The sequence below is a fragment of the Hirundo rustica genome, chromosome 8 (genome assembly GCF_015227805.2).
Source record: "Hirundo rustica isolate bHirRus1 chromosome 8, bHirRus1.pri.v3, whole genome shotgun sequence".
In the NCBI taxonomy this organism is placed as follows: Eukaryota; Metazoa; Chordata; class Aves; order Passeriformes; family Hirundinidae; genus Hirundo; species Hirundo rustica.
In genome coordinates, this window is record NC_053457.1 from 29,673,393 (window position 1) to 29,698,824 (window position 25,432).

A 25,432-nucleotide genomic window follows, 5' to 3' on the forward strand; every position below is an offset into this window, starting at 1 on the left:
CGCCATGTTTGCTCTTCTGAGAAAAGGGCAAAAACCTGTGAAATACTCACCATACTTACAAATGAAGTACTCATCAACAATGAATACTTCGTTGTTGAAGATCCAGTTGGTTAACATACTGCTCATCAAATATGTTGGTTTTCCTCATTAATAGTATTTTAATTTGTGCCTAGTTTACTAACAGCTAGAGGCATCATAACTTATCCAAATGTCATTGTTTCACTTCGTGATCAAACTTTCACAAATCTCTGGCCAAGCTGTGACTTCTGCAAAGAAAGTTTTGATGATTCCGTCACGCTTTTTCTTTCCTTTTCCCACAGAGGAGCTGCAATGTCGGGTCTGGAGCTGCTCAAACCGTTCAGTTTTGGTTTTCATACACAAACTGTTCAGGTTTGGTTTGTTTCTCTGAGTGGATTTTTACTTTGTGTTGTTCCTGTTCAAGTGGAAGTTGGGGGGTAGGGAGGTGAGATTATTACTCGATGTGTTTCTCTAAACCTGATATTTAAAAAGGGAGTCCATTGGTGCAGGAGGTAGCAATACATTTCATAGTCATCAGCTTATCAGGCTTTTCCAAAGTGGCTCTGGAGCTACAGAAAAAAAAATAAAAAGGATTTTAATTTGGCTTTGTGGTAAATTACTTTGATTTGGGAATGACATATTGTGAAGTATGTTCATGGTGGCAGTACAGGCTCCTGCCCTGTGAGATAACCACTGTGTGTATTTCTTTATTTCACACTGCACGTAGGGAAACCTCCTGCCTAATTTTTGCACAGTGCAGCTGTGTCTTCAGTGAAAGGCTACTGATGTCAGAATTTGCAGGTGATGTAATGGCTTGGGGAATTAAGTCTTATTTTTTCCTTCCTCTTTACCTCCCTCTATTTGCTTTATTTTGTTTTGCGCCGTGTGAGCCTTTAGTCAAATATCCCAGATACACACTCATTACTGGGGCAGCTTTAAGCACAATGCATGGGCATGTCTGGGCACTGCATTACTACATCTTCTTCTTGTCTCTCTGTAGATTATCCTCTGTTAGTGTAATTTATAACTCCAGCCCTTTGTGTACATGCTTCCATTCTGAAAATGTAATATCACTGCTAATTAAACAGTGGTTTAAGGAGTCAGCTGATAGCTCCTCACAGCATCTAGGAATTAACCTCACCTGGGAGCAAGCTGCTGGTTGAGGCTCAAGCGAAGCTTAGATAAAGGCAGGGAAAAGAAAAGACATCAAAGAAGTAGTCACCACCAAAACCTCATCCTCCACAAATTCTAGGTGTGGAAACGTTTTTCAGCCATAGGGATCCTCCCTCCACTGGATTTCCAAATAACTATAATCATCAGAATTCCCTCTTTCACCTCCCTCTGGCCTGATTATCTCATCCTTCTAATTTGAACTCGCTTGTTATGAGCAATACATTCACTCCTGTCTTTTTATTACTTTGATCCCCCCAAAAAAAGCCCAGTTTGGCTCAGGTGGTGCTAATTTAGCCATGCAGAGCTTAGGGACAGCAGTGTCCTGGTGGGCTGCTGTCACCTGTGAACAAGGTTTTGCTCCCAATCTAAAAGATCTCCTTGGGATTTGTTTTATGTGTCCTTTCTTGGAGCCCCCTTGGAGACCAAGGGTCCAAACTGGTGTATGCAGAGGACAGAGCTGTCTGGATACCTGACCAGTGCTTGAAATTCATGTAAACTTTGGGAATCTAATATTTGGAAGCCTACAATTGTTTTGTTTTGTTTTGTTTTGTTTCAAATTAAAAATACTTCTTAACGGAAGACATGGTATAAACAAAGAAATCACATCCCAAATTAGGCTCATTCTGAGTAGCCTCATGTCAAAATCCAGATACCAAAATCACTAATCACTTTGGATGTAAATTTTAGGATGTTGACAGAGCATATATGGTGTGATTAAGAGCATAGTATGGATATACAGCTGAGATAAGGAGGTGATTTAATTCTGCAACAGATAAGCAGGGTCAATTTCAAGGGCTACACAGGGAATTCATCCAGCTCTGTGGGATGGAATAGTGTCACTCCTGAGTATTATTAATGCACCACAATTCTTTCCTCTCTCTCTCTTTTTTTTTTTTTTTTTTTTTTTTTTATGTTCACAATTCTTAATAATATATTTGGAAACTGATTAAACTTACAAATCGAGACTTGGGGTTAAAGGCAACCCTGTCTAACTATCTAACTATCTTATTATTTATAAAAAGATTATCATTAAATATCTTGCAGAGAAATTCTGAACCACTGCAGAATCTGAAAGTAAAAAAGTACAGGGGAAAAAAAATGGCTAATGTGTCTACTTTTTAATTAAATGTAAATATAATTTGTGAGGCTTATGGGTTTTAAACAGAGAAAATTTACCCTTCATAATTTCCTTTCTGGTTAACCTTATAGACAGAAGTGTAAGTAGGGTTATTCAGAAGAATTTTGTAGATATTAAGCCAGTTACAGCCCCAGATCCACTGTTGCAGATCGCTTTAGACACATCCAAGGTTTCACCTGAAGTGAAAGTTCCCGATTACCAGTGACAACATGGTGATTCTGAGCATCAAAACAAACTTTGTCAAACAACCTGGTTTACAGCTTGTTGGGGATGTCAGCAGGTTTTTCATCTTTATTGCTGCAGACAGATAACAAGGCTCTGATCTGAGTGTACCTCAAACACACAAAAGTGAACTCTTGGTTATTTTAATGTGACAAGTAAATATAGCCCAGTCACAAACACAAAGGCAGGATAAATAGGCCTGACAATACAGCAATGCCTAAATTACTGCCAGCTTAGTATTAAAAGTTCTGTCGTGGTTTCTGGTTCAAAGAGTCCCATAAAAATCAGAGTTAATTTAAAACTCAGCTGTCCATGGGCGTATTTCTTATTCACACAGTACAGGATCTCTGGCACAGGTCTGTTTATATGCTTCAGCTATGGAGAAATTTTCATTTTCAGTTCAAGAAAGTACCCATAATCAGTCCAGCAAAGTAACTAAGCACATGCTTAACTATACACTTTATTTAGGCATGTGCCCATTACTTGTCATCATTTCACCTGTCACAGCCGTTTGAGCCAGTTGCTTCAATATTTGTGGCTTTTTTCTTTTACAGAAACTCATTCCTAACAAGATTGGCACACTAGATTGCGGCAGATCAAATGTTGTACAGCACCTCTGTGTTTTGTACCAGGTCATGATCTAGCCAATATGAAAAGTCCACTAAGCATCGCTGCCTAGAGACACTTGAAATTCCTGACTCTCCTATGGAAATCTGTGTAAATCTTCCCAAATTTCATCAGGAGAGTCACCTGCCAGTCCAGAGGACTGAAGAAAGGTGTCCTACCAGCAGGCAAAGAGTCACCAACCCTAGAGAGACAGACCAAAGTGCAGAGAATTACCAGACTACAGATCTATAGGCTGGTTGTGCAGTGAGCACCACCAGCACCCCAGGGACAGTGCCCTCCTGCACGGGCAGGTTTCTCAGTCCCAGCAATGGAAAATATTGTTTGATCAGCACTGTCAGAAATGGAAGATGTTTTCACCAAGTGTACAGAACAAAACAGGAGTTCCCAACCCGTATTCAGTCATGCAATTACTGGCAAAAGGAGCCTCTGGAGCTCTGCAGTCCAAGCTCCACCTCAGAGTGGGGTCAGCAGTGAATTCAGGTTGCTCAGGGTTTGTTCACTTCAGTCTCGAGAACTTCCAAGATTGGGGATTTCATGGCCTTTCTGGGTCCATCTCCTGCCCAATGAGCCCAGCACCTCTGTGCCATGAGCAGCACTGTTCCCCTCCAACAGCAGCCAGGCAGATCTCAGCCCAGCTTCCAGCTGCTTTGTCCCAGCTTTCAGCTTCCTCTACAGCTGCCTGCTGCTCCCATCGACTTCCCCAGCTCTTCCCAAACCCCTGCTGCTGTTGCTGCTGGCTTGTAACTCCTCGCTCACCCTCCAGAGCCCTGCAGAAGCCAAACAGCTCCTAAGTGGGAACTGCTGGCCTTTCCCACACCAGAGCCCTTTCCCGGCGCGCCGTCATACGGATAACACATGCTGTGTCGACACTGCCAGGAAGCTGCAATCCAGAGCCTTGCTCCCAGCTTGATCCCGGTGGTGGGGAAGTGGCTGGAGTGTGTCTCAGCTCCCCAGAGCCCACTGCTGTGTGCCCTTCTCACCCACACTGCGGTGGGAAGGGGCAGAAGGTTTGCGGATGTGCCGGCCCTGGCACAGAGCAGGGTGAAACGGATGTGCATACCCAGACCAAAGAGCAGGAAATCTTTCCTACATGGCTTGTTTTGCTCGTTAGCTCCTGTGCCCAGAAAGCCACCAGGGCTGGCACCAGATTAGTCGGAGGAGGAAGGGAGGTCTGGCAGGCACGGATGCTTCACCAGGTATCTCGTGATATCTGCTCCTTCTCTTAACCTAAAGAGCTGGGGCTCCAGGCAGTGGCTTTTGGTGCCTCTCCCTGAAACCAGCGGCTCTTGGAATGGAATGTTTCCTCCTCAGCCTACACAAAATCGTAAGCCAGGCTCCCAAGGCTTGGTGAACCCTTGGCCTGCTGGAACTTAACTGCTGTGGGGAAGCCAGGACCCACCAGCCTGGCTGAGCTCTACGAGCGCTGTGCTCTGGCCCTCTCCACGGCAAGAGGGATTCCACAGCGGATGCTCTTTCTCCAGACCTCCTTCTTCTGGGGGAAGAAGGCAAAGTCTCCATCCCAGGTTGCAGAAAGTATTGAAAAGAGTCTGTTCTCATATCCTGCCCTCTGAAGGTAGCAAGCAGAGAACTGCTGCGAGGAGTCACCATCAGTCTCTGTCCGGCTCGTGGAGGCTCTGCTGCAAAAGGAAACACAAGGAGCAGGGAGCCAGGACAGAAAGGCAAGCTCCCAGCTGCTGGTCTGGAAAGACCAGCAGGGCTGTCAGGAGAAGGAGGAGGAGGGTGTGGGAGAGACAGAGGCTAGCCTGTGATCTGGGTGTGAAAGAATCCACAGTTGGGCAGGATCAATAAAACGGTGCCAAGGCTTGTGACGAAGGGAGCGGAGAATAGGATGGTGGAGAGTAAAAGAGAAGGAGCCCCCCTACAGCTCCTGAGAAGAGAGGGGTAGGTAAAAAGGGAGCTCCGATACCACCAGGCCCACAGGAGACTCAATGGGTTGTCTCATTATTATGGTGAACACAGAGAGCTCATGAGCTGGGAAAGATAGGAAGCTTTTATTTATTTTTTTTTAAAGAGCACAGCCTCTAGGAGGGTTTCTGCAGCTCAAACGCTTTTATTTTGTGCCAATTACTTATACAGGGTCTGCATTATTCCCGTAATCAGTCTAAATGAAAGTCAAACATGAAAGATTCCTAACAATGAGCTAATTGGAATGCCATTACCATTTAGATTTAATAAGGTATTTGTAATAATAAACTTGCCTCAGTCTACAGAGTTGTCTTATTCCCGCTCAGATCTTGCAAGAGTGTAAGGGTTGACATTTGTCATTCGTTCTACAAGACATTGGATATAACCTTCAAAATGTTTTAGTCTTGCAGTGCTTAGTAAATGTCAGGGACAGAAACAAAATCTATAGCCTGCTATTGTTCTGGCTGTGTCAGGCTCAGAGTTAACAGGAATTGTGCTAAAGCTCAACAGCAGATTATATCCCACATATCCTCCTTTATTTGCAGTCCAAACATCTCGTGGTTTAGAACGAGTTACTCAAAGTCCTCTTATGTAGCTTCATTCATTATTTGCATTGAGGGCTCGCTGGGGAACTTCGGTCCAGTTCCAGCACTGCCAGGTACTACACAAGCACCAAGAGCCTTGCATAGCTTAAGATCTAAGTAATTAAGTCAACACAGGCTCTATCTTGAAGCCAAGATGTCCCATCTACAGACGTAAAAGCTAATTAGAGCTCCATGCACAGCTACTTTTGAGAAGCAAACACAAAAAAAAAAAAAAAGAAAGAAAAGAAAATAAAAAGAAAAAAATTTCTTGCTTTACGTTTCTGGGCGAGTTGTTTTCACAGAAAGCACATGTAAGCTCAAAGACTTGGTCTCACTGTGCAGCTGGGGAAGTTTTATTCAACTGTAGTTCATACCACAAAAGCAAGGCATAATCTTGGTAGGTATTTCTTCCATTATGAAGAAAAAGAGCTCGGTACTTTACGCAGTCTGAGGGAATTCCCTTAGGAATAGACTGAAAAGGCAGAGGTTCAGCAGGTGTGTGTGTGTGTGTGTGTGTATGGGAAGCATAAAGATAAAAAAAAGACCAAAAGCCAACACAAGGCTCAAGGCAGCACGGATGATACAGAAAAGAGCATACCTGGGACATTCTTTAAAATCATCATACTGCTTCTCCCTGCCTCTTTCACCCCAGAAAGCTGCTACAGGTATTTCTCCACCCCCTAAAGAGATCCAACAAGCAAACAAAGGGGCAACAGAATGCTCGATCTCTGTTTTAACAGGAAATAAACCCCACCAAATTTCCTGGTGGTATCTCTGCCTGAAGAAGCATTACCTATCCAATAACCCGTGCTGCCATCAGCCGCAGATGAATTATGTTCTGCTGACACTCTGTGGTCCCAGCAGCTAGTCCTGAATGATCTGACTCAACAGAAAACTTTGTACAATAGCTCAAATAAACATCAAATCATTGGAAACTGGCGAAGCTCATGGAAATTTGGAATGTTCCTTTCTGAGGACAGTCTTTTAATACAATCTGACACTGGGGATTCAGCTGAACATTTATAACGTCCAGGAAATTCTAGGCACAGTTGGTAAAACGACCAATGCTCTTATAAACCTACCTCTTTTTTTCCCTCAAAACTGTGTGTACTTCATGCCAAAAGGTTTTTTTCAGAAACATAAGCCAACAGTCAATGGCCTTAAGTTAACCATATGCCTGAGCACTGCGCTGGATTGTTGGAGAAGAGTGAGGAAGCATGAAAATCAATAGCTTCCCTGTATGTTTTCACAGAAGACAGTTTGGCTAGGAGTTAAAATCTGAGCCTGAAATTCTGACTTTCTTGCTCTCGATGGTCTGGTTAAATTACTTTGTCTTTTTCTGATTCACTTCGTGCATTAGGGAAAAAAAAAATGATGCTTGTTACTTAGATCACAGCAATGTTGTGAAGCTTAATTTTTTTGAGAGGTGTTTTGGGATCCTTGTATAGGAAAAAAAGTGCTATAAATATACACATTCTTAGTACTATTTAATTTACTTCCTTTACAATTCCTTTGAGCCAGCACATGTTGCCAAAAATGCAATATTCTCTAAGATGTCTTTTCTTCTTATATCTGTCTGGAGTCCAGGACATATCCCAGCCTTATAAAGCATCCGATATTGATGTGTGTATATATATAGCTAATACCATCAGATGGGGTTTTTTTTTTTCCTCCACACAGGAACATGGGCTTGCTCAATGTACAAGATGGACACACTTAGCAAATGAGGCAGCTGTTCAGGTTTTATTTTTATGCTCATTGTTTGCTGTGCAGCCGCATGTCTCGTGGAGTGCATGCCATCCAACCTTTGGAGTGAATCAGACGAGACTCCACCATAACTCACTCACTTGGAGCATCCAGCTCCACCCTGCTCCCTGTTTGACATACATTTGTGATCATGTCTTCAGGCACTGGAGCATAAGAAGGCTTTATTTAACTTTGCCATTTCCAAACTTCGTTTTTTAGCGTCGGATTTCTTTTCCCGTGGACGTTTTTACTGAGAATCCCTAGGGGTGTAAAACTTGGCAGTGTCAAAGTAATCCTCTGAAAGCTGCATCACACTGTACAACAGCATCAGTGCCCTGCAGATAGGAAGACATCTGTACCTGAGCATCAGCTGGTCTCTTTTCTTGCTTTTCTGAAAGAGCCAAGACACCTTCAGGGCTGCTCCTGGTTTGTCCTTCTGCACTGTGTCAAAGAGCACGTGCCAGATATAATTCCACCAGCTGGCCTAATGAAGTTTGCAGCAGATCTGCCTGTGCAAGAAGAGATGGACTTTTCAGTGTTCGATAATAACAATATTATCACCTGTGCATCCCCCTCTCTGGGGGAGTTAGGGGGAGAGGTATATAGCATCGCCATTTTTTATATTCCCCAGGGATTTTCACACATTTTACAAAGGGACTTTGTTCCTTGCTTCTATAACTGGTGATAATATAGACATCTTTAAAGCTCTTAAATTTGACCTGGCTCACAAGTGAGCAGTTGAATGTGTCCTGTAGTCCCTAAATAGAGCAATGGAAATAGCTTTTATTGGTCAACCAAGAAATTTGAGACTAGACTAGAGGAATAGAGAAATTTGAGTTTAGGAGCAGCCTGGAGAAGAACAGAAATCACAGCACTAGATGCAGAGCTCTCTTGTTTTACATCTTCAAACACGTACAAAGAGCTGTCAAGAAAGCAGCAATTTATGTACAGACAGAGCAAGAGGCCAAGGGCTTTGTCTTTCAAAGGTTTATACATGCTTATCTTTAGACTTATGATTAGCCCCATTAATTTTGGTAGTACCTTGGCTTCAGGAGCATGCAGTATTAGACTATTTCATTAACATGCACTGTGTCTAGCTGCTGCAGAGAGCAAACTCCAGGACTGAACAAAATATGCTACAGAGGGTCATGGGCTCCACAATTTCTGCAGGCAGTGCTGGGCAGACAAGATAGTGTTGTCCTCTGCTTGGTAATATATGATATAATTAATGTTTAACCAGGTATAGGTGGTATTTTTACATCTCAAAGTCCCCAAGTTTAAATAAAAGTTGAAAGAGGAGTTACAAGAGAGATGGAGAGGGACTATTTACAATGGCATGTAATGATGGGACAAAGGAGAACAGCTTCGAACTGAAAACAGGTTAAGTTTAGGTTAAATATTAAGAAGAAATTATTTACTATCAGGGTGTTGAGGCACTGGCACAGGTTGCCCAGAGAAGTTGGTAGATGCCCCATTCTGGAAGTGTTCCAGGACAGGGTTTGGAGAAACCTGGTCTAGTGTGCGATGTCCCTTTCCATGGCAGGGGTTGGAATGAGATGAACTTTAAGGTCCCTTCCAACACAAACCATTCCATGACTCTACATAGACAAGAGGTGGATGCTGGAGAAGAGAGGGGAGAATGGGCCAAGTCCCTCACAAGCCAGGGCAGGAAAACACCTAGAGAAGTGCACCCACGTGAGCTGAGTGAGCTGATGGTTTGGGGAGCACGGGAGTTAGGCAGTGCTTCTCACCGCAGCCCATCCCACCCAAACACAGCCTTGTCAGAAAGTGGAGCATGCACAGAGTGGTTCTGCAAACACTGCCACTGCAGGTCCCTTCCCCAAACTGTGACTGTCACTTCATGTGTCCCCTGTCAACATCCCACTGCCATTCCCCAAGGCCTCTCCTGCCTCTGCCACCCCGTTCCTGAGAGGATGGCACATCTGCACTCACACCCCGTGTGCTGCCCCACCACGCTGTGCAGTGCTCACATCTGCAGGGTTTGGATCCTTCACCACAGTCCCCTCATCCTTAGGGTGCCCCTAATCATCTGTCCTTACCTTAAGAAGCACAATGGAGCCCACTATTCTGACTGGGGCCTCTAGGATCTCTTCTAATATAAATAGTAATGACTATAATTATTAATCATTACTGTGATTGCATGATTATAATTAATAATCATAATAATGAATCATTATAATTGCTCTACTAAATGACAAGCCTTGCTTCCTCCACTGAGCTTCTGAAGCAGGAAGAATGAGCTGTTGTGTATATTTAAGGAATCTCAAACACTTCTGGCGTTGCAAGTCCAAGCGTCTCTGTTTGTTTTAAGGACTTCCACATTGTATTTAATTTGGAAATCTGCAGCTGCCTTGAATCGTGACCAGTGGAGTGCTGCTACCACATGCAAGGTCCTTTGCTTTAAATCCAGCAGAATTATGAACAAACAGGGGTTGGAAAGAGGAAGGAATGTGCATATGGGTATTACTTAAAGGATGGAGAGCCAGATCTGCCTAGCATTTAATTTTTCCATCTTAGATTTATAACTGAATGTAATTCAATTAATTGAAGAGCATTTTCAGAAAGACAAAATAAAGCAACAAACATAAAGGCTGCAGGCACTTGACAGACAGATGGTTTGACATGCCCTGCCACTTGGGTCTTGGGATCCATGGGCAAAACTCCCTCAGTGCTATAAGCTCAGGACAAGGGAAAGGAATAAATAAAAAAATATTAACATGATTTTAAAACTGCCACTAAAGCGCAGGGTTTCTCTCCCTTGATGATGTGCATGCCACAAGCCCAGGTGGCTAAGAAATGCTAACTGTGAACCACTTTGTTTTTTATGAAATACCTGAAATCTGTCAGGAGCACGTGGCTGCTCCATGCCCTGTGGAAGAGGGTGTGGAACAAGTGCCCTTGGGAAACCTGCTGGAGTCACTGTATGTGTTGCAGTTACCTCTGGTTACTGGGCTGCTGTGAGTCACTCCTTCCCAAGCACGAAGAAACTGATCTTGCAGAGTGTAAAATCCACCCAGGAGATGTCATTGTTTGGGTTTAGCCTCTCATTCTGGCATGTTCAGAAGGGGCACCGGATGAATAGTGACAAAGTAGAGGAATTCTGTCATGTTTTTAAGATAAAATGGTTTAGCTGATATGATTTGATTCACTGCTGGTGACCATAAAATCTCATTATCATTTGTTGTAGTTGGGCACGTGTGTCTGAGGCTGTGTATTTCTGAGTTTTTGCAATTACTCTAATGAGAAGGGTGCAGTTAGCAAAGGAGCTGCTGTCGCCACTTCAGTGTGACTGAGTGCAGCGACAATACGTGAAAACTTCTGCGTTGCCTCCTCATATTTTTGATACATTTTGGAAGGAAAGGAGTAGGAAAAGGGCCTATCTCTGTTTGTGTGTCAGGATTGCCCCAGCACAGAGCTCTCCAAATTAACACTAACAGAAGGTGAGCACACACAGGCATCAGCTCCTCTGCAAGCAAGTTAAAGAAAGAACACAAAGCTGATAGGTAAGAAGATTAAAGAGGTTGTTTGGGCTACTCATAACCAGTGAAGTCTATTTTAGGTGTGCCCCATTTTGAGGTCAGTAGGTGGTTCTAGAATTTCTGCAATATCCTCAGGGTGATAACCTGTCTAGAGCAGGGGACCCTCAAGGGGCAGAGGCAAGTCCATCCTCAGCCACTCTGTGCAGTGGTACCAGCCATTACCCCACATGAAGCAGGACCTTTCCTGCTGCTGGTGGTGCTTCTTTTCAGAGAAGGTAGAAAATTTACGGGCTTTAAAAAAGGAACTGAAAAGTTAAGTAACTAATATGGCTTAATTATAACAACAGCTCTCAGGTCTGAACTTGAAGCAGAGTTCAGCCATTACTTACTGTATTCCTATTTGCAATGGCTGATAGGCACTAGATATTGTATGAAAGGAATAAAAAGATGAAGTCATGAATCCTGAAGGTTTTTTAGTGTCTAATTCCATCAGCTGCTGTCTAGAGTCAGGGTTGTGAGTCTCTGTTGAGAAGGCAGTATTCCTTCAGGGAACAGTGCTGAGAAATCCCCAATGAGCAGCCGATGGCAGGGCTGACACCCGCTGCCTTCAGGCAGGATGGGTTTTCAAACCCCACACTCTGAGGTGGTGGGAGCACAGAGGAGATGAGGCCTGGGGCAGCCAGAGCTTCTTCAAACAAATATGTGTGTATATAAATGATTTAATTACCAGACTGTTTAGGAGAATTTCTAATCTCTCTTCAACCACTCGTACTGACATCTCTGATGTGTGATACCATTTAGATTGAAAAGAGAATCCATTTAAAGCCTAAACACTCCAATTACTTTTTTTAGATGCCTGGGAGCAGCTCAAAGTTCAAGCACATGATGCACTTAAAACCCTACTAAATTAGAGGCCATGAGGTGTGGGGGGAGTGAAAGAATGCTAAAGTACATTATATTTTGAATTATGTGGTTTTCAAGCTGACATGAACGAGTTTTTAACTAGAAGTGTAACCTAATATGGGTCAAGGTTTCCAAACTGAGGTGTGGATCGTGCCAGATACACGCAAGAAAAAAAAATAACCGAACCAAAAAACTGGGGCAGTCCAGCTCCGACCCTCGCTGTGAGACAACCTCCTGTGAACATCTGGCAGTTCCCTGCACGAACCAGGAGGTCCCAAACCTCGGCCTCCCTTCAAAAGTCAGACTTGCCAAGCACTGTGTGGGCTGCTAGTCAGCACGCGGTGACTTTGCCTGCAATTGCAGCCTGAATGCACAGTGGAGGGAAGAAGACTTTCAAACTGATTCTTACACATCACTGGAAGCTGCCAGTTAGGTTTTGTGATTCACAAATTTGCTCTCTTGTTATAAACAAACATTTCTTTTCATGATAGTGTCATGAGGACTGAGCTTGAGAGCCTCCCTGTATATATATATTTTTTTTCCTTTATTCTTGGCATATCAGTTCAGTTGAAAGACACACACTCTTGCCTCCTCATACTTCTTGCCAAGCCACAACCACAAACCATCCTTACGACCCCAAAGCGCTTTTGGCAGTTGTGACACAGAACGTATGGCTCATGTGGTAAAATGTGCTGGCAAGTTCCCTGCAGGCCCCATCCAGCCATCACTTATGTGGAGAATTTGATGCCAGATAGCAGCTGTTGTGTTGAGGCTGCTCAGTGTCGCACTAATCAGTCCTGTCTCGTCCTTTCTTTCCCTTTCCCTGTCTCCACCTGCTGTTTTCTTTTCCTTTTCGTATTTTACTTCTCTGTTTCGCATCTTAGATTAAGACTGGAAGTGCTCTGGGGCGGGGACCCCCATTTTGTTCTGCCTTTCTGTCCCTGCTCGCCTGGCACAACAGCAATTCAAACAGTAATGCCGAATAATACAGCTGGTGCCCAGCGCTCCCTGGCAGGTTACATGGTGAGTGACCTGAAAACTGACTGCTGTGGGCAAAAAACACAGCTCCAGGGGAGCTTTTAATGAACTTTTTGAAAGTAGCATGGCACTGCTTTGCCTGTCTGAAAGTATTTGCTCAGCAGAGGCCTGGCCAGTCATTTATCCTCTTCTGACTGCCTGCGTGTGCTGTATGTGTTTGCTTGGTAGCTGCTAATGCTTCTGGTCTGAACTGCAGGACACGTTTATGGCTCAGGAAAGTTGCCCAACAGAAAGCCTTAAGGGAATGGTTTGCTGGGAAATAATGACACTCGGCACCTTCTCCAAAAAATTGCCTGACAGCAAGAACCGTGCTGGGAGCTGAAGGCGGAGCTCAGCCTTGGTTTGGGCGCGGTCTCCAGCCGGATACAACCGAAGAGGAAGGATAGCTTGGGGTGGATGTGTCCCTGCAAGCACTTTATCTTTTCATTCACGTCACTGAGCTTCCCCTGGCTACTGGCAGGTTTTGATTACAGTGAAGGAGGAAGCTGCAGCTCCTCACGCCTTCTCTGAGACTCTCCAGCCTAAGGATAACAAATGAGGAATCAGTGTCTGGTGGAAAAGCTGGAAAAATCGAGGCACCAATCTAAATACATCTGTGTATCATCTGATGTGACTGATTTCCTCTGAGGTGTCAGTTTTCTTTCTTCATTTTGACTGCAGATACAGGTTATAAAGCATCACGGTCAGAAAAGGAATTTAGTGGCAAGCTCCCTCCTCTGAGCTTACATGGCCATTTTTTGATGACTTGGTAACTATTTAATTGTTCTAAGTATGAAAGGAGATTTTCCGTAGGGAGTATTAACAAAGTGTTCTTCACAGTGATGCAGAAGCTCAGAGAGTAAGTGTTGCAATGTAATTCCTAAACTGCATACACAAAACACCTTTGCTGTGGCTGCACATCCTGCTTCTACAGCTCCTCCTGTGATTTGCTTTTTGACCTTCTGGGTGGTTCTGCCTCTGTACTGGATAATGTACAGTGCTGTGTGACAATGCACATGTTTCAGGCTGTAGGGGAAAAAATAAGATGAGAAATACTGTTTGAGAGCTATATACAATCATTATATCATCATGCAATGTGGTTTCGTTTTGCACTCTGAGTACCAAGAGACATTTTACCGCTGGCTTTATCCAGAGTAGAAAACAGTTCATAATCAGTGCACTGGATTTAGGAGTGTGCTTTTGTCCTCAGCTTCACCTATTATTTCCTGTAGTGTTGGTTCTTTCTTTTCTGGCTTTTTTCAAGGCACAGACACTTGCTTTGCCCTCCTGCTGTGACTACCGTGCCAAGGATCATCATCTGTGCGCTGAAGTAGAGCCTGGCACAACTGATCCTTAGTCCATGACTGAATGTTATTGCCAAGCAAATAAGTTATCCATAACCAAACCCTTCTCCAGGGAGGCTTTCAGAAGCCAAAGTATCAGAGTTCCACTGAGCTGTGCGTGGCTGCAGTGACCAGTGCAGAGATGAGATTGATGAGGGCTGGTGTCCTTCGAGTGTCCTGGGTGTTCACACGCAGCTCTAACGCGGAGTGGACTCACAGCTGCCAGCAATTCCCTCCTTTCTCCCTCCCTGCCCTATTTGGGGTGTCCAAAGCGAGCAAGAACCAGTTCTGGACAAGACAAACACCGCGTTTTCACAGGATTTCCTTCCCCTTAGGACTCTGTAGGTCTTCTGCTCCAAGCGAGGTCAGCCACGAGTGGGCACTGTCAGTTCGCGGCTCCCCGGGCCGAGGTGGGCACAGCCCCCAGCCCAGCGAGAAGGGATTTGCTCCCCGAGCTGGGCAGAGCTCTCCACACGAGCTAAACCAACGCTCTGGGGGCGATTGGAGGGTGGGCAGTTCCGCGAAGCGTAATTTCATGTGAAATGTCCCGCCCACAGTCTCAGAGATAATGAAATGGTATTCGAAGATAAATGATGCTCATTTCTTCGTCAGTTTGAAAAGCGGTTGTTTCTGGATTTGCTTCTCTCGGGCACACACCCTGCGTGCTAAATCGGGCGGCTCTGCCTTTATCCTGACTTCCTTCCAAGTGCTCGTTCCTCCGCAATTCCAAGCGTGCCACCTGAAACTGAGGCTCCTGTTGGAGTCTGTCCGTAGAGGCTTCGCCATAGTTTGGAAGTCTCCCGTTTACCAAAACTGTAAAAATTTAGCTAATACCAGCATTTCTAACAATTAAAGCTGCCACACAGTTTAGTCAAAGGCATGGTTGTGCTGTTTGCTGCTGTCTCCCATTAGGAATTTTGTTGCCTAAAACTTTCCGTGCTGTCCAGCAGAGTGGAATGGGCTGCTGACGGTTATGCCTTTTTTTTTTTTTTTTAATTTTTTTTTTTTTTTTTTTAACTGCACTGAGATAGAAATGGGTTTGGTAGAATATTTTCACGCTGAATTGCAAATGATTCCATGCAGCTATTCTTTTCTTCTCGGCAAATATCTTCCATCTCTGGTCTCCAAACAGTTAAATGAAAGACAGCCAGTAAAATGGAGATCTCTTTAATCCTGGGGTAGGCAATTGCAAACACAATAGAGGACACCAGCCTCTTTTTATTTCCCATTTAGGATCGGGAGGTGAAAAGTCAATCTTCATCTGCGATATGCATCCAGCTGAACAGATGCCGAACCGCATGTGCTCATTTTAGTGCACCCCGCGAGTTTATGGAGAGCAGAAACATTTACACACCGAAATAAGCCCCTCACTTCTCCCAGCCACAAACTTGACTTCCAACCCGGGGGACTTTGGTGCATGGTGCCTGCCCCGCTCTTTTAAAGCGTGTTTACCTCCATGTCCGGGGCTCCTGTCCTGCTGCAGGACATCCCGGGTTCCCCCTTCCCGCGGCTCTGCGGCTCTGCAGCGGCGGGCAGGGCCCGGGCCCGGGAGATGGTGAGGCCGAGGGAAGTTCAAAACCAATAATTTTGCGAAATGATCCCTTCTGACTGCTGGGGCAAAGCCTCCTGTGGAAGGTGTTTGCGGACGGCCGAGCGGCCGCGGTGTTTCTGCGCTGCGGACAGAGCTGGGGCTGCCGGGGGATGCTGCGGAGGGGGATGAGGGGATCCGGGGGATCCCCTCCGCGTGTGCGCTCAGACAACGCCGGCCCGGGCACCAGCTCGGCCGCACACGACGCCCCGCAAGGGCTGGAGCATCCGCAGCCACCCTGCAGCCGGGTCGCTGTCGAGGGGTGCCCGGAGGGCCGGGAAATGCCTTCAGCCCCGGGGGCCCGCTCCTAAATCACCGCGGAGATCGCGGGTATCTTTAATCCCGAATTTCTTATTCGTTGTCGCTCCTCCTTGCTCTTTAGTTTCTCCGCTCTGTGGCTTTGGCAGAGAGTGTCCTGCTCCCTGCCGAGCCCCCAGCTCGGGTTTGTGACAGACGTGTCCCCCCGAGGTCACCGCTGCCCCCGCTCCGCACCCGCGGGGCGTGTGAAGCCCGGGCCCGGCGCTGCCCGGCGGCCTGGCCGAGGGCTCGGGGGACACTGGGGAACACTTCAAGCGCCTTCTGCTGATGAAACATAGCCGGGCGCGGGTACAATGGGCTATTTTCCATCAGGCGTGTAAAGAATGGTTAGCCGATGGCTTGAAAATCCAATTGAATACCTTCACGGACCTAAGTATAAATATTATTTTTTAGAAGAACAATACGTAATTAAAAACTAATATTTAACAACTGAAACGCCTATCCTCTAAGAAATAACGGCCTTTCTTCGCAAAACCTCCGAGATTGACTTCGCTTCCTCCCGTAAAATGAGGCCAGATTTAATTCTCCAAAGATCAGTGAGATCAAGTATTTCAGCGCTCAATTTACAGCTCCGGGGTATATGGGACCTTTTCCCAGCTATCTGGATAGGCTAGGAAATAACTCGGAGAAGGAGGAGGGGGAAAGGAAGGAGAATTAATTCCCGAACACCGCAGTAACACCTGTAGTATTTCCTTGACTCAACGTCACGGTGGCGATCACCGGGAGCGGGTTTCTCTGCCCACGGTCAGATTGCGAGCCGGAAAACAGCGCAACTCTCGCAAACAATCAAATAAACAAACAAACAAACAAACAAACACGTCACGTTTGCTGGTTTGTAAGGAAGCGCCCCAAGTCGGGAAGATCGCTTCGCGGAGCGGCTCTGTCCCGTCGGGACACCAGCGGGGACGCAGGCGAGGTTCCCTCTGCCGCCTCCGGACACATCCTCGCCTGCGGATGCGCGGGGTTGTTCGTTGGGATGGAAGGAGAGAACCACAAAGAAACCTGCTAGCTTCACTGAAACCTATATATATATACAAAATACATTACTCTGACTCCGAGGGCCCCCGCTGCCTCCGGAGGGTCGCGTACTGCTCCCTGCGCTTCCCTTCTGCAATGTCAGACCGCGGCCCGGCTGCAGCCTTCCCCAAACCCTCCGCAAGCCTGTCCTCTTCCTTCCCCGCTCCCTCCGTCTGAAATACAGCAAAAGAGGAGAACAAGCCCCCCCCTGCCAACCTCCTGGGGAGGTGGGAAGCCGAGAGCAGGCGGCCTTTCTCCCTGCCGCCGGTCCCCTTGGCCACCACCCTGCCCTTGCCCGCCACGGTGCCCCCGCTGCGCGCTCTGCCTGTGCGGGAGGCTGCGGGAAGCTGCGGGAAGCTGCGGCCAGCGCTGTCCTCGGCTTGGCTGAGCTGCGCCGGGGCGCGGGGAAGCTGCAGAGCAGATTTTCAGCAGCCAGGCTCTGCATCGGCACTGCCTGCTCAGCAGACCCCTCGCAGCCGCACGCACTTCTTCCCACAAGGAGGTCCGGGCTCCTGCTCTGCCTCCACCATCCCTTGCCTTTAGCTCTGGGGAGCATTCCCTCTCCGGGACACCCGCGGCTCTCGGACGGAGCCTGCGGACAGCAGCGCGCCCGCCCCTCGCCGGTGCGCGGAGCGCGGTGAGGCACCGGTTGCATTTTCCGACCTGCGGTTCAAAAAAACCCACATTCTTTACCACAACATATTCCCCCCACCTTTCTTTTCATTTTTATCTTATTTATTCCCCCTGTAACTGTTTGTGGAAAGTGAAAACCAATTGGAGGTAGATGATTTGTGGAGGGAACCGCCGTGTGCGCTCTCTCTCGCCCATATGGAGGAAATTATCGCTCAAGTTCAGACTTTCGTTGGATCGCAGCATCAAACAGCGCAGACCTGGCAGGAGTCGGGAGAGAGGGTCACTTTCGATTCCCGGCTGCTTCTCCTGCAGCCTCCACGGCAGGAAAGGGGAGAGAGGAACCGTGTCCGGGGCCGCAGGGTCCCTCCGTGCCGCAGCCGCGCTCCGTGCCCGGCCAGCGCCGGGGCCGAGCCCTGTCCGGGCGGGCACTGCCGGCTCTCGTTCTCCTCCCCAGACAGCGGCTCTTCCAGCCCGGCCCTGACACCGACCGCTGTGTCTGGATGCCGTCGGAGACATCCGGCGGCCGTGAAGGGCTGGACCGAGCAGCGCGGTCGGTGCTCGGCCGCGGAGCAGGGTGCGCGCAGGCGGGCGCAGAGCGCTGCCTCCCGCAGCGGCCTGACCTTTGCCCGTGTTCTTGCGGCTAAAAGCGAGGAGCGACCTGCGTTACCCCGGGGGAACGGCCAGCCAAACGACGCGGGGAAAGGCAGCACCTCTGCCCAGGTATTCCCTCATCTGTGCACTGCGCCGAGGGGATGTTTTCTAAAACTCCGGGGGAAAAAAAAGCCTTTTCCCTGTTTTGTTGCCGTTTCAGGGAGGAAAGAAAGAAATTAGTTTGTAAAAGCACTCTTAGTTCAGAACTAATCTATGGAAAAAAAATTGGAAGCGAAGTAACGGAGCAGCAAGCCGGCGGAATCACAGACAGAGTTTAAGCAAGAGTCACTATGTCGATGTTTGACATACACTATGCACGTACCTAAAAAAAAAAAAAAAAAAAAAAAAAAAAAAAAAACCACCAAAAAACACCAAACCCGGGATTTGGAGGCCTGGAACATCCAGAAAAACCGCTAATTTTGCTTTAGGAGTTCTGTTTTATTACACTCTGTATGACTTCCACAGCGCGCACGTCCCTGTGAGCTGGAATATTTGGGAGCACATTGGCAAATGAAGGAATTCAGTGAGGTTATGAATTTCAAAGCTGGATACTTATATTCGTAATCCAGGATGCCGCCACAAGCAATTATGTACTTGAGGTCCTCGAAAAAATTGCACATTTTAAAATGAAATAGATATTAATTAGTGTCCTCAATGACACTTTCATGTGCTAATATTTAGTCGCTACATTTTAGAAGCTTGGAGAGTTATTTGGGAGTTGATAGGTCTCTTTCACTGCTAACTCTCTGTGCCTCACGCAGGTCACCAGGAGAAAGATAACTCGGGTGCATGGACGAGCTTGTGGGGGGGATGCAGAGAGAATCACTCCGAAAAACCCTCTGCTCTTTTGCAAACTCAAATTTCCCCCAAAGGGTGGACAAGAGTGGACACATGCACAGGCACAAAATTAAAAAGAAAAAGGAAAAGAAAAACAGAGAGAAAAACAACCTAAAAAAAAAAAAAAAAAGAGACCCGACCATGGAGCAAAGGGAGGAGAGGGAGCTGACCCCCAGTGGGGCTAACTTCGTTCCAGGATTTCCCCAAGCAGGATCAGGAGGCACTGGAAAATAGAGACGACCTTCTCTCCGTTGTCCAGAAAAACTCTTCGTGAAATGCAAAGCAAACTTAGGCTGGTCCGCGGGATCGAGCTCTCTAGGAGCAAGTTAAATTGAATAATTCACAAAATTGAATGTCTGAACGAGAAACTAAAAGTATCTCAGTAACACCAAAAAGCGCAGAACAGAAACCGTGCTAAATTATATAGTGATTTTCTGTTTTCCCTTAAAAACAGAGCTTTTGCTTTTGAAAACATGATTTAGCTTTCTTCTCGCTTTTTCCCCATCCCCGTACGGACGGCGGCGAGGTCTAGAGGAAAGTTTAGGAAAGTTTGTAACTACAGCCCCCTCCTCGGGAGGGATCTCTCCCTCCGCGGGGTGTCTGCGCGTCCCCTCGGCCGCTCCTGGCCCATGCTGGGGCTGCGCTGCGGGACCCGCGGGGCCCCCGGGCAGGACGGAGCCCCGCGCCCGCGCAAGAGCAGCGCGGCACCGATGGGGAACGCTGCGGTCCGAGATGGGATGTGGAACCAGCAAAGCCGACACTGAAAGGCAGCTCCGCGCCGCACCGCGCAGGGCAGCGAGCGCTGCGCACCCGCGGGGTCCCCCCGTGTGCCCCCCAGGTCCCGCCCAGGGGCACCGCGCGGTTTATGCCCTGGGCGCTGAGTGCCTGGCGCGGTGCGCATCGCGTTCCACTGAACAAACAAGCGCCAGGTGGAAGAGCATCTCCCGCACGTTCTTCCCACGCAGCCTCCACAGCAGTCCTCCTTGGACACCTTTTCGTTCCCACAGGAGACGAGCGGTTTCCCACGGGATGTCCTGAGCGCGGACACCTGCAGTCCCTGGCTGGCCTGCAACTCTGTCTCTGCTTTTAGTTCTTTTCTTTTTCCTTGTATTTATTTATTTATTTATTTATTTATTATTTTTTAAATTAATCTGAAGAACTTTCATCAAGAAAGAGCCCCCGTGGCTGACACGGGTGCTCACAAACCCACAAGTTCAGGGCTTGCGCGTGTATCTGCCGTGAATTCAGCGCTCAGCAGCCGGACGCTGGCTGTAACTCCCCGGCGTGCGGGACCGCACCGCCGACAAGCCAGCGTTCCACGGGAATCCCCACAGGACCTATTCCTTCGGGACAGACCCCGCGGGTAACCGGGCAGGAAACACAGACACCTTTCCAGAGCCCTCTCGCCTGTATCGCATCGCGCCCCAGAAGTCTCGGTACACGGCGTGGCACAAGCCAAGATTTTGGGCGAAGTGCGAAAAGAAGTTCAAGGGCTGGATGCAGAGTTTGGATGCAGCTGTTCCGGTGGCTGCCCCGGAGGGACAGATTTCAGACGCTCTGTGTGTAATTCAAATCAAGCGCTCTGCCAGCTCACCGGGGACAGTTTAGAGTGCGTGTGCGTGAATACACACGCGTGGAGCTTTCTCCGTGCGCGCTGCTCCCCTTAAAGCAAAACAACAACAACAAAAAAACCCCAAACCCAAAAACAAATTTTAAAAAAGGGGAAAAGAAAATAAAACCCCCTTTAGGCCTCGATTACTTTTATTAATAGACACATTAAGCGGCCTCAATGCTCCTGGCGGCTTTTTGACGGGATGGGGGAGCTCGGGAGGAGCGGCGGGGCCCTCCCGGGATGCGCTGCCGCCGGCGGGGCCGCGGGAGCGGCGCGGCGCGGAGCGGCGGCCGGCAGGGGCGCTGCCGCCCCGCGGATGCGCGCCCGCGGCCCCGCGCAGCGGGCGGAGACCGGGCCGGGAGCGCGGAGGGGGAGACGGCAGCTCCCAGAACCCCGGCACGGCCCGGCCCGACACAGCCCGGCCCGACACAGCACGGCACGGCACGGCACGGCACACTCGCCCTACCGCGCTGCTCACCGCGCCCGCACGCAGCTGCGGGTGTTTCCTCCCGCTTCCCCCGCAGGTGTTGGTGCTCGGCACGGATGGGCCCGGGTTAGGGCGTCCCGTGTGAAGCCGGGGGTTACGGATGTCCCGTGTTAATGGCATTGTGTTGGAACCGCGGGTCCGACGCCCCCGGGACGAAAACCACAACGCGGGAGCACGGCGGGGCTTGCGCTGGTTCGGGAGAGAGGGGGGACGGGGCCCTGAATTAGCGTCGAAAAGAGAAAAACTAAAGCAACCCTGCCTGGGTCGGTGTGAGCAATCCGGGCAGCGAGGCCTTTTCCTCCTCCGGGTCCCGGTGCTCTGCCGCTGAAGCGGGATCCCGTCGGCTGCGGCCTGGGACCGAAATGGAGGGCTGAGGTTTTCAGGACTGCTCTGCTCGATGGGGAGGTCCATGGGAAGCATCCCTTGTGCCCGTCCCGCCCGGGAGTCCAGAATGAGTGAGGAGCAAGGCCTCTCGTGGCTCCGGCTGCTCGGGGCCGGCTGTGAATGGAATCCACCTGCTCTGCGGAGGCCGTGGTGGCCGAGCCGGGCTCTCCCGCAGCCCCGCAGCCCGGCCCGGGTACCAGGAGCCCGGCCCGGCTCGGCCCGGCCTGTCACTGCTGCCGAGCACTGCGCTTTTGCGCTTTGTCCAAGCTCTCCGGCTTAGATGTACTGAGTAGGGTTTAGGGTGTCCAGAAAAGATTTAAATGAGGCATTTTACCCTGTCCTTTAACTCGCTCAGCCCCACGCCAGACTCGACCTGCCCAGGTCACTCTCCTGCGTGCTGCGTGCGTGACTCTCTGGGCCAGGAGGGGGAAAAGGGGAGAGAGATCCCACTTGGAAAAGAAAGTTAAGGGGAGGCTGAAACTTCCCTCCCCGCCAACCCCATACCCGCGGAAATTCAGCCTGGTTTAGCCCGTGAACAACCGTCTTACCCCGAGGTCCCCGCATCTGAGACCTTCCTCGCAATTTCTTCTTGGCTCGGCTTTTAAAAGATGAGCATTAGTTTGAAAATCCGGAGCCAGTGCCTTTGAGGCCAGCGGCGTAATTTGACTGCGAAGGCAGCGCACCCCTCCCTCCGAGAGAGGCTGCCTCTCGGAGCGCTTGGAGCACATCGGGGATTGCTGGGAAGGGAGCCCCTGCCAGATTTTCTCCGTGTAGACGCCAAGAGGACAGCGAGAGCAGCCTGTCAAGACCTTGGGTAGGAAAAGTTCAAAAGAGGGGCTCCGGGAGGTGCTCCCGGGGCAGGCCGGGCTGCAGCTCAGGGGCAGCGGCCGGGCCAGCAGAGGCTGGGGCTGCGCCGGAGGAGCCCACGAGAAACGGCCACGAGTGCGAGAGTGATACCAGCATTTAGGGAGAAGAGGAAAATTCTGGGAAATCCCATCCCGAGTCCTTTTGGCTTTTGTTCTCACTCGTACCAGGCCTGTTTTATCTCTCACAAAACCCAGGGAAAGCTCGTGTTCTCCAGGCTCTGCTTGCGGCTCCTCTGCCTGGATGTGTCCCCGCACACACACACGACACGCACACGGATATTTGTACGTATGCACGGAGCACAGAGAGCGAGCAGGGCTCGGACCTCCGGGCTGCTGCGGCCGAGATCACTCGCTTTTCCCGAAAAAAATCGGACTTGGCCGTGGAGAGCTCCCCTCTGCAAGCGTAGCCTCCTCCGTTCAGCTCCAAAACAACGGGACCCCACTTCGGAGAGGGATTTTAGGCTAGAGGATATTTCCCCGGCGGTAAGGAAGGTCGAGGGAAATTTATCGATCGTTTTGGAGGTTCTGCGTGTGTGAGGTTTCTTTTCAAACGGATATAATTCCTCCCTCCCCAAGTGCTAAATTACTCGATGCAGTTTTCAAAGGAGCCCCGTGATTGTGTCAGGATGTCTGGGGGGGAAAAAAAAAAAAAAAAAAAAAAAAATAAGAATAACAAAAAAAAAAAAAAAAAAAAAAAGAGTTGAAGTTTTTCCAACTCAGATTCATTCTTCAGTCCCGGAGAAGTGTAAATACGCAGATGCAGAACAGTGTTCTTCCTAGGAGGAGGAGAAGTTTCTCTCTCTCTCTCTCTCTCAATTTTTTTTTTTTTTATTTTTTTTTTTTTTTTTTTCTTTTTCCTTTTTTTTTTTTTTTTTTTTTCCACTGCTCTAGAACCAAGACCCCAGTCGAAATCAGCACATCAAACACCCGCTTTCTCATCCCTGCTCGTGTCTATAACCCTAGGTCTTTTCGAGAAGAGGCGTAATGATCGCCTCTTGAGGGGAAAAATAAGTTGCACTGCGAAGGGGTGAAGGGACATAAAAAGTTAAGATACTAGCGAGGGACACGAGTGGGGCTGAAGGGAAATCCTTCTGTCCTTTGCTCGGCTCTCCCAGCTCAGCGGGGCCGGAGCTCTGCGCTCTGGTGTCTTCGGGCAGGGAAGATTTTCCCCAAACGAGTGAGACCTGGGAGAACGGCACCTAGCAGTAAAATCTGCCCAAAGAGTTGAATTCCGCCTCGCAAAGCTCGCTCCGCTCTGCGCTCGCACGCACGTGTGGCTGGGGATGTCTATACGTGCAGCCGCCCCACGCCTGCAGATCAGATTTACATTTCCTGCAGAAAGTGAACTTCTCCCTCCACAAAGTGCGCACAGCGCGGGGTACACAAAGGGAAACGCGGCCTCGAACAAAGGCGCAACAGCGGCCGCATCTTTGCGTGCCCGACACTGTTTTGTCACTTATATTTAGCCCGTCGATTTGGTATTGTGTTAAAAATATCGGCGGGCTGGGAACGGATGCTTTTAGCAGAGAGTGGGGAAGGAGAATAGAATTCACCTCGCCCTTTACTGGAAACAACCATCTAGACGGCGATTTGTTTTTTAGCATAATTTAATGCAGTGAAGTAACGGATTTTTAGCGTATAAAGTGGAAAGAAAATAGAAAACAAGGTCCGGGAGAGAAGGAAAGAAACGCTAGACTGGTTTCAAGATTCCCCCCCATCCCTCGGTTCAACAGAAACATTAATTTACATTAGCAATTCCGCATCTTTAAGATAAATTACACAGCGGCGTAATAGATTTAAAGTACGCCAGATTTTTTTATCATTAATTGTAAATGTGCAAAATACCTGCTGGTACTTCACTTTAGAAGAATGTAATTGGCAAAAATGGGAGGCTGATGAATAGATAATAGATCCTTAACTACCAATAAACAGTAAGCACCAGCCAAGAGTATTAGGATGTGATCATAATTATTCTGCAGCTCCAGCCAATGGGAGGAGGAGAACTCAGCCCTAAAATCATCTCCGGACCCAAAGGTAAACGCGAAAATACGGACAAGGCTGGAACCGGAGACTCGATCCCCTGTCCCGTCTGCGGGAGCCCGGCGTGTCCCAGCTTTCCACTATGCGGCTGCCCTGCGCTTTGTGCTCCGCACCGCGCGGTGCGGGCAGCGCCGAGGGCCGAAGGGGAAATGAATAAGTTCGGAGGAGGGAGGACGACCCGTTCTCTCGCCGGGACGAAAAGCTTTCCCGAGCGGGGCATCTCTCCCCGACGCCCCCGGGGCCGATCAAGGTAACCCTCGCCGGGCCGAGAGTACCCGAGAGCGGCAGGGCCAGGGCCGAGCACCCCAACTCCCCCCTGCCCCCACCGAGGAGATGCTGGGCCCCCCATCTCCCGTCCCACAGAGCCCCAACCCCGACCCCCGTCCGCTACCTTGGTCGCCGAGCGGCGGCAGGGGGGGAGGGCAAGACGACGGGGCCTGCGGAGGGGCGCGGAGCGGAGCGGGGCCGGGACGCGGGGGCGGGGGCGGCCGCGCCGCGCTCCCCCCGCGCTGGCGGGCGCGCTCCCGCCGCACTCCGATCCGCGGCTCCATCCCTCCCGATGGCGCTGCCCGGCGCTCGCCTCCCCTCTGACGCACTTTAAAGAGTCTCCCCCTTCAACCTCAAGGCGAGTAATACGACCAATCATCAAGCCATTTACCAGGCTTCAGAGGAAGCTGTTTATGTGATCCCAGCACTAATTAGGCTCATGAACTAACAAATCGTTTTGCAACAACTTGTGAAGGGGCCGATCACATCCATGGATTGGTCTTTGGACTTAGGGGGGAGGGGGGGGGGCGCGACC

At 49.0% G+C, this 25,432-nt stretch overlaps 1 protein-coding gene across 8 annotated transcripts; it reads right to left on the minus strand.

Annotated features, from left to right (window-relative positions):
* On the minus strand, window positions 1–25,350 carry LOC120756002 (uncharacterized). 8 transcript variants are annotated; one of them, XR_005701978.2, is made up of 4 exons: window positions 25,022–25,049; window positions 22,273–23,220; window positions 7,794–7,943; window positions 1–587 (listed from the first exon to the last, which is right to left on the minus strand). XR_005701978.2 is itself a non-coding variant. In XM_040071653.1 (4 exons), the coding sequence occupies exons 2-4, from the start codon at window positions 22,450–22,452 to the stop codon at window positions 21,451–21,453; spliced, it is 669 nt and encodes a 222-aa protein (XP_039927587.1). In that variant the 5' UTR covers window positions 22,453–23,220; window positions 25,289–25,350; the 3' UTR covers window positions 21,291–21,450. The 8 variants fall into 8 exon arrangements, 3 of the variants coding, with proteins under 3 accessions (XP_039927587.1, XP_039927588.1, XP_039927586.1); XM_040071653.1 differs by lacking the exons at window positions 1–587; window positions 7,794–7,943; window positions 25,022–25,049 and adding exons at window positions 21,291–21,824; window positions 22,059–22,173; window positions 25,289–25,350; XM_040071654.2 differs by lacking the exons at window positions 1–587; window positions 7,794–7,943 and adding exons at window positions 21,291–21,824; window positions 22,059–22,137.
* Window positions 25,351–25,432: the final 82 nt, after the last annotated feature.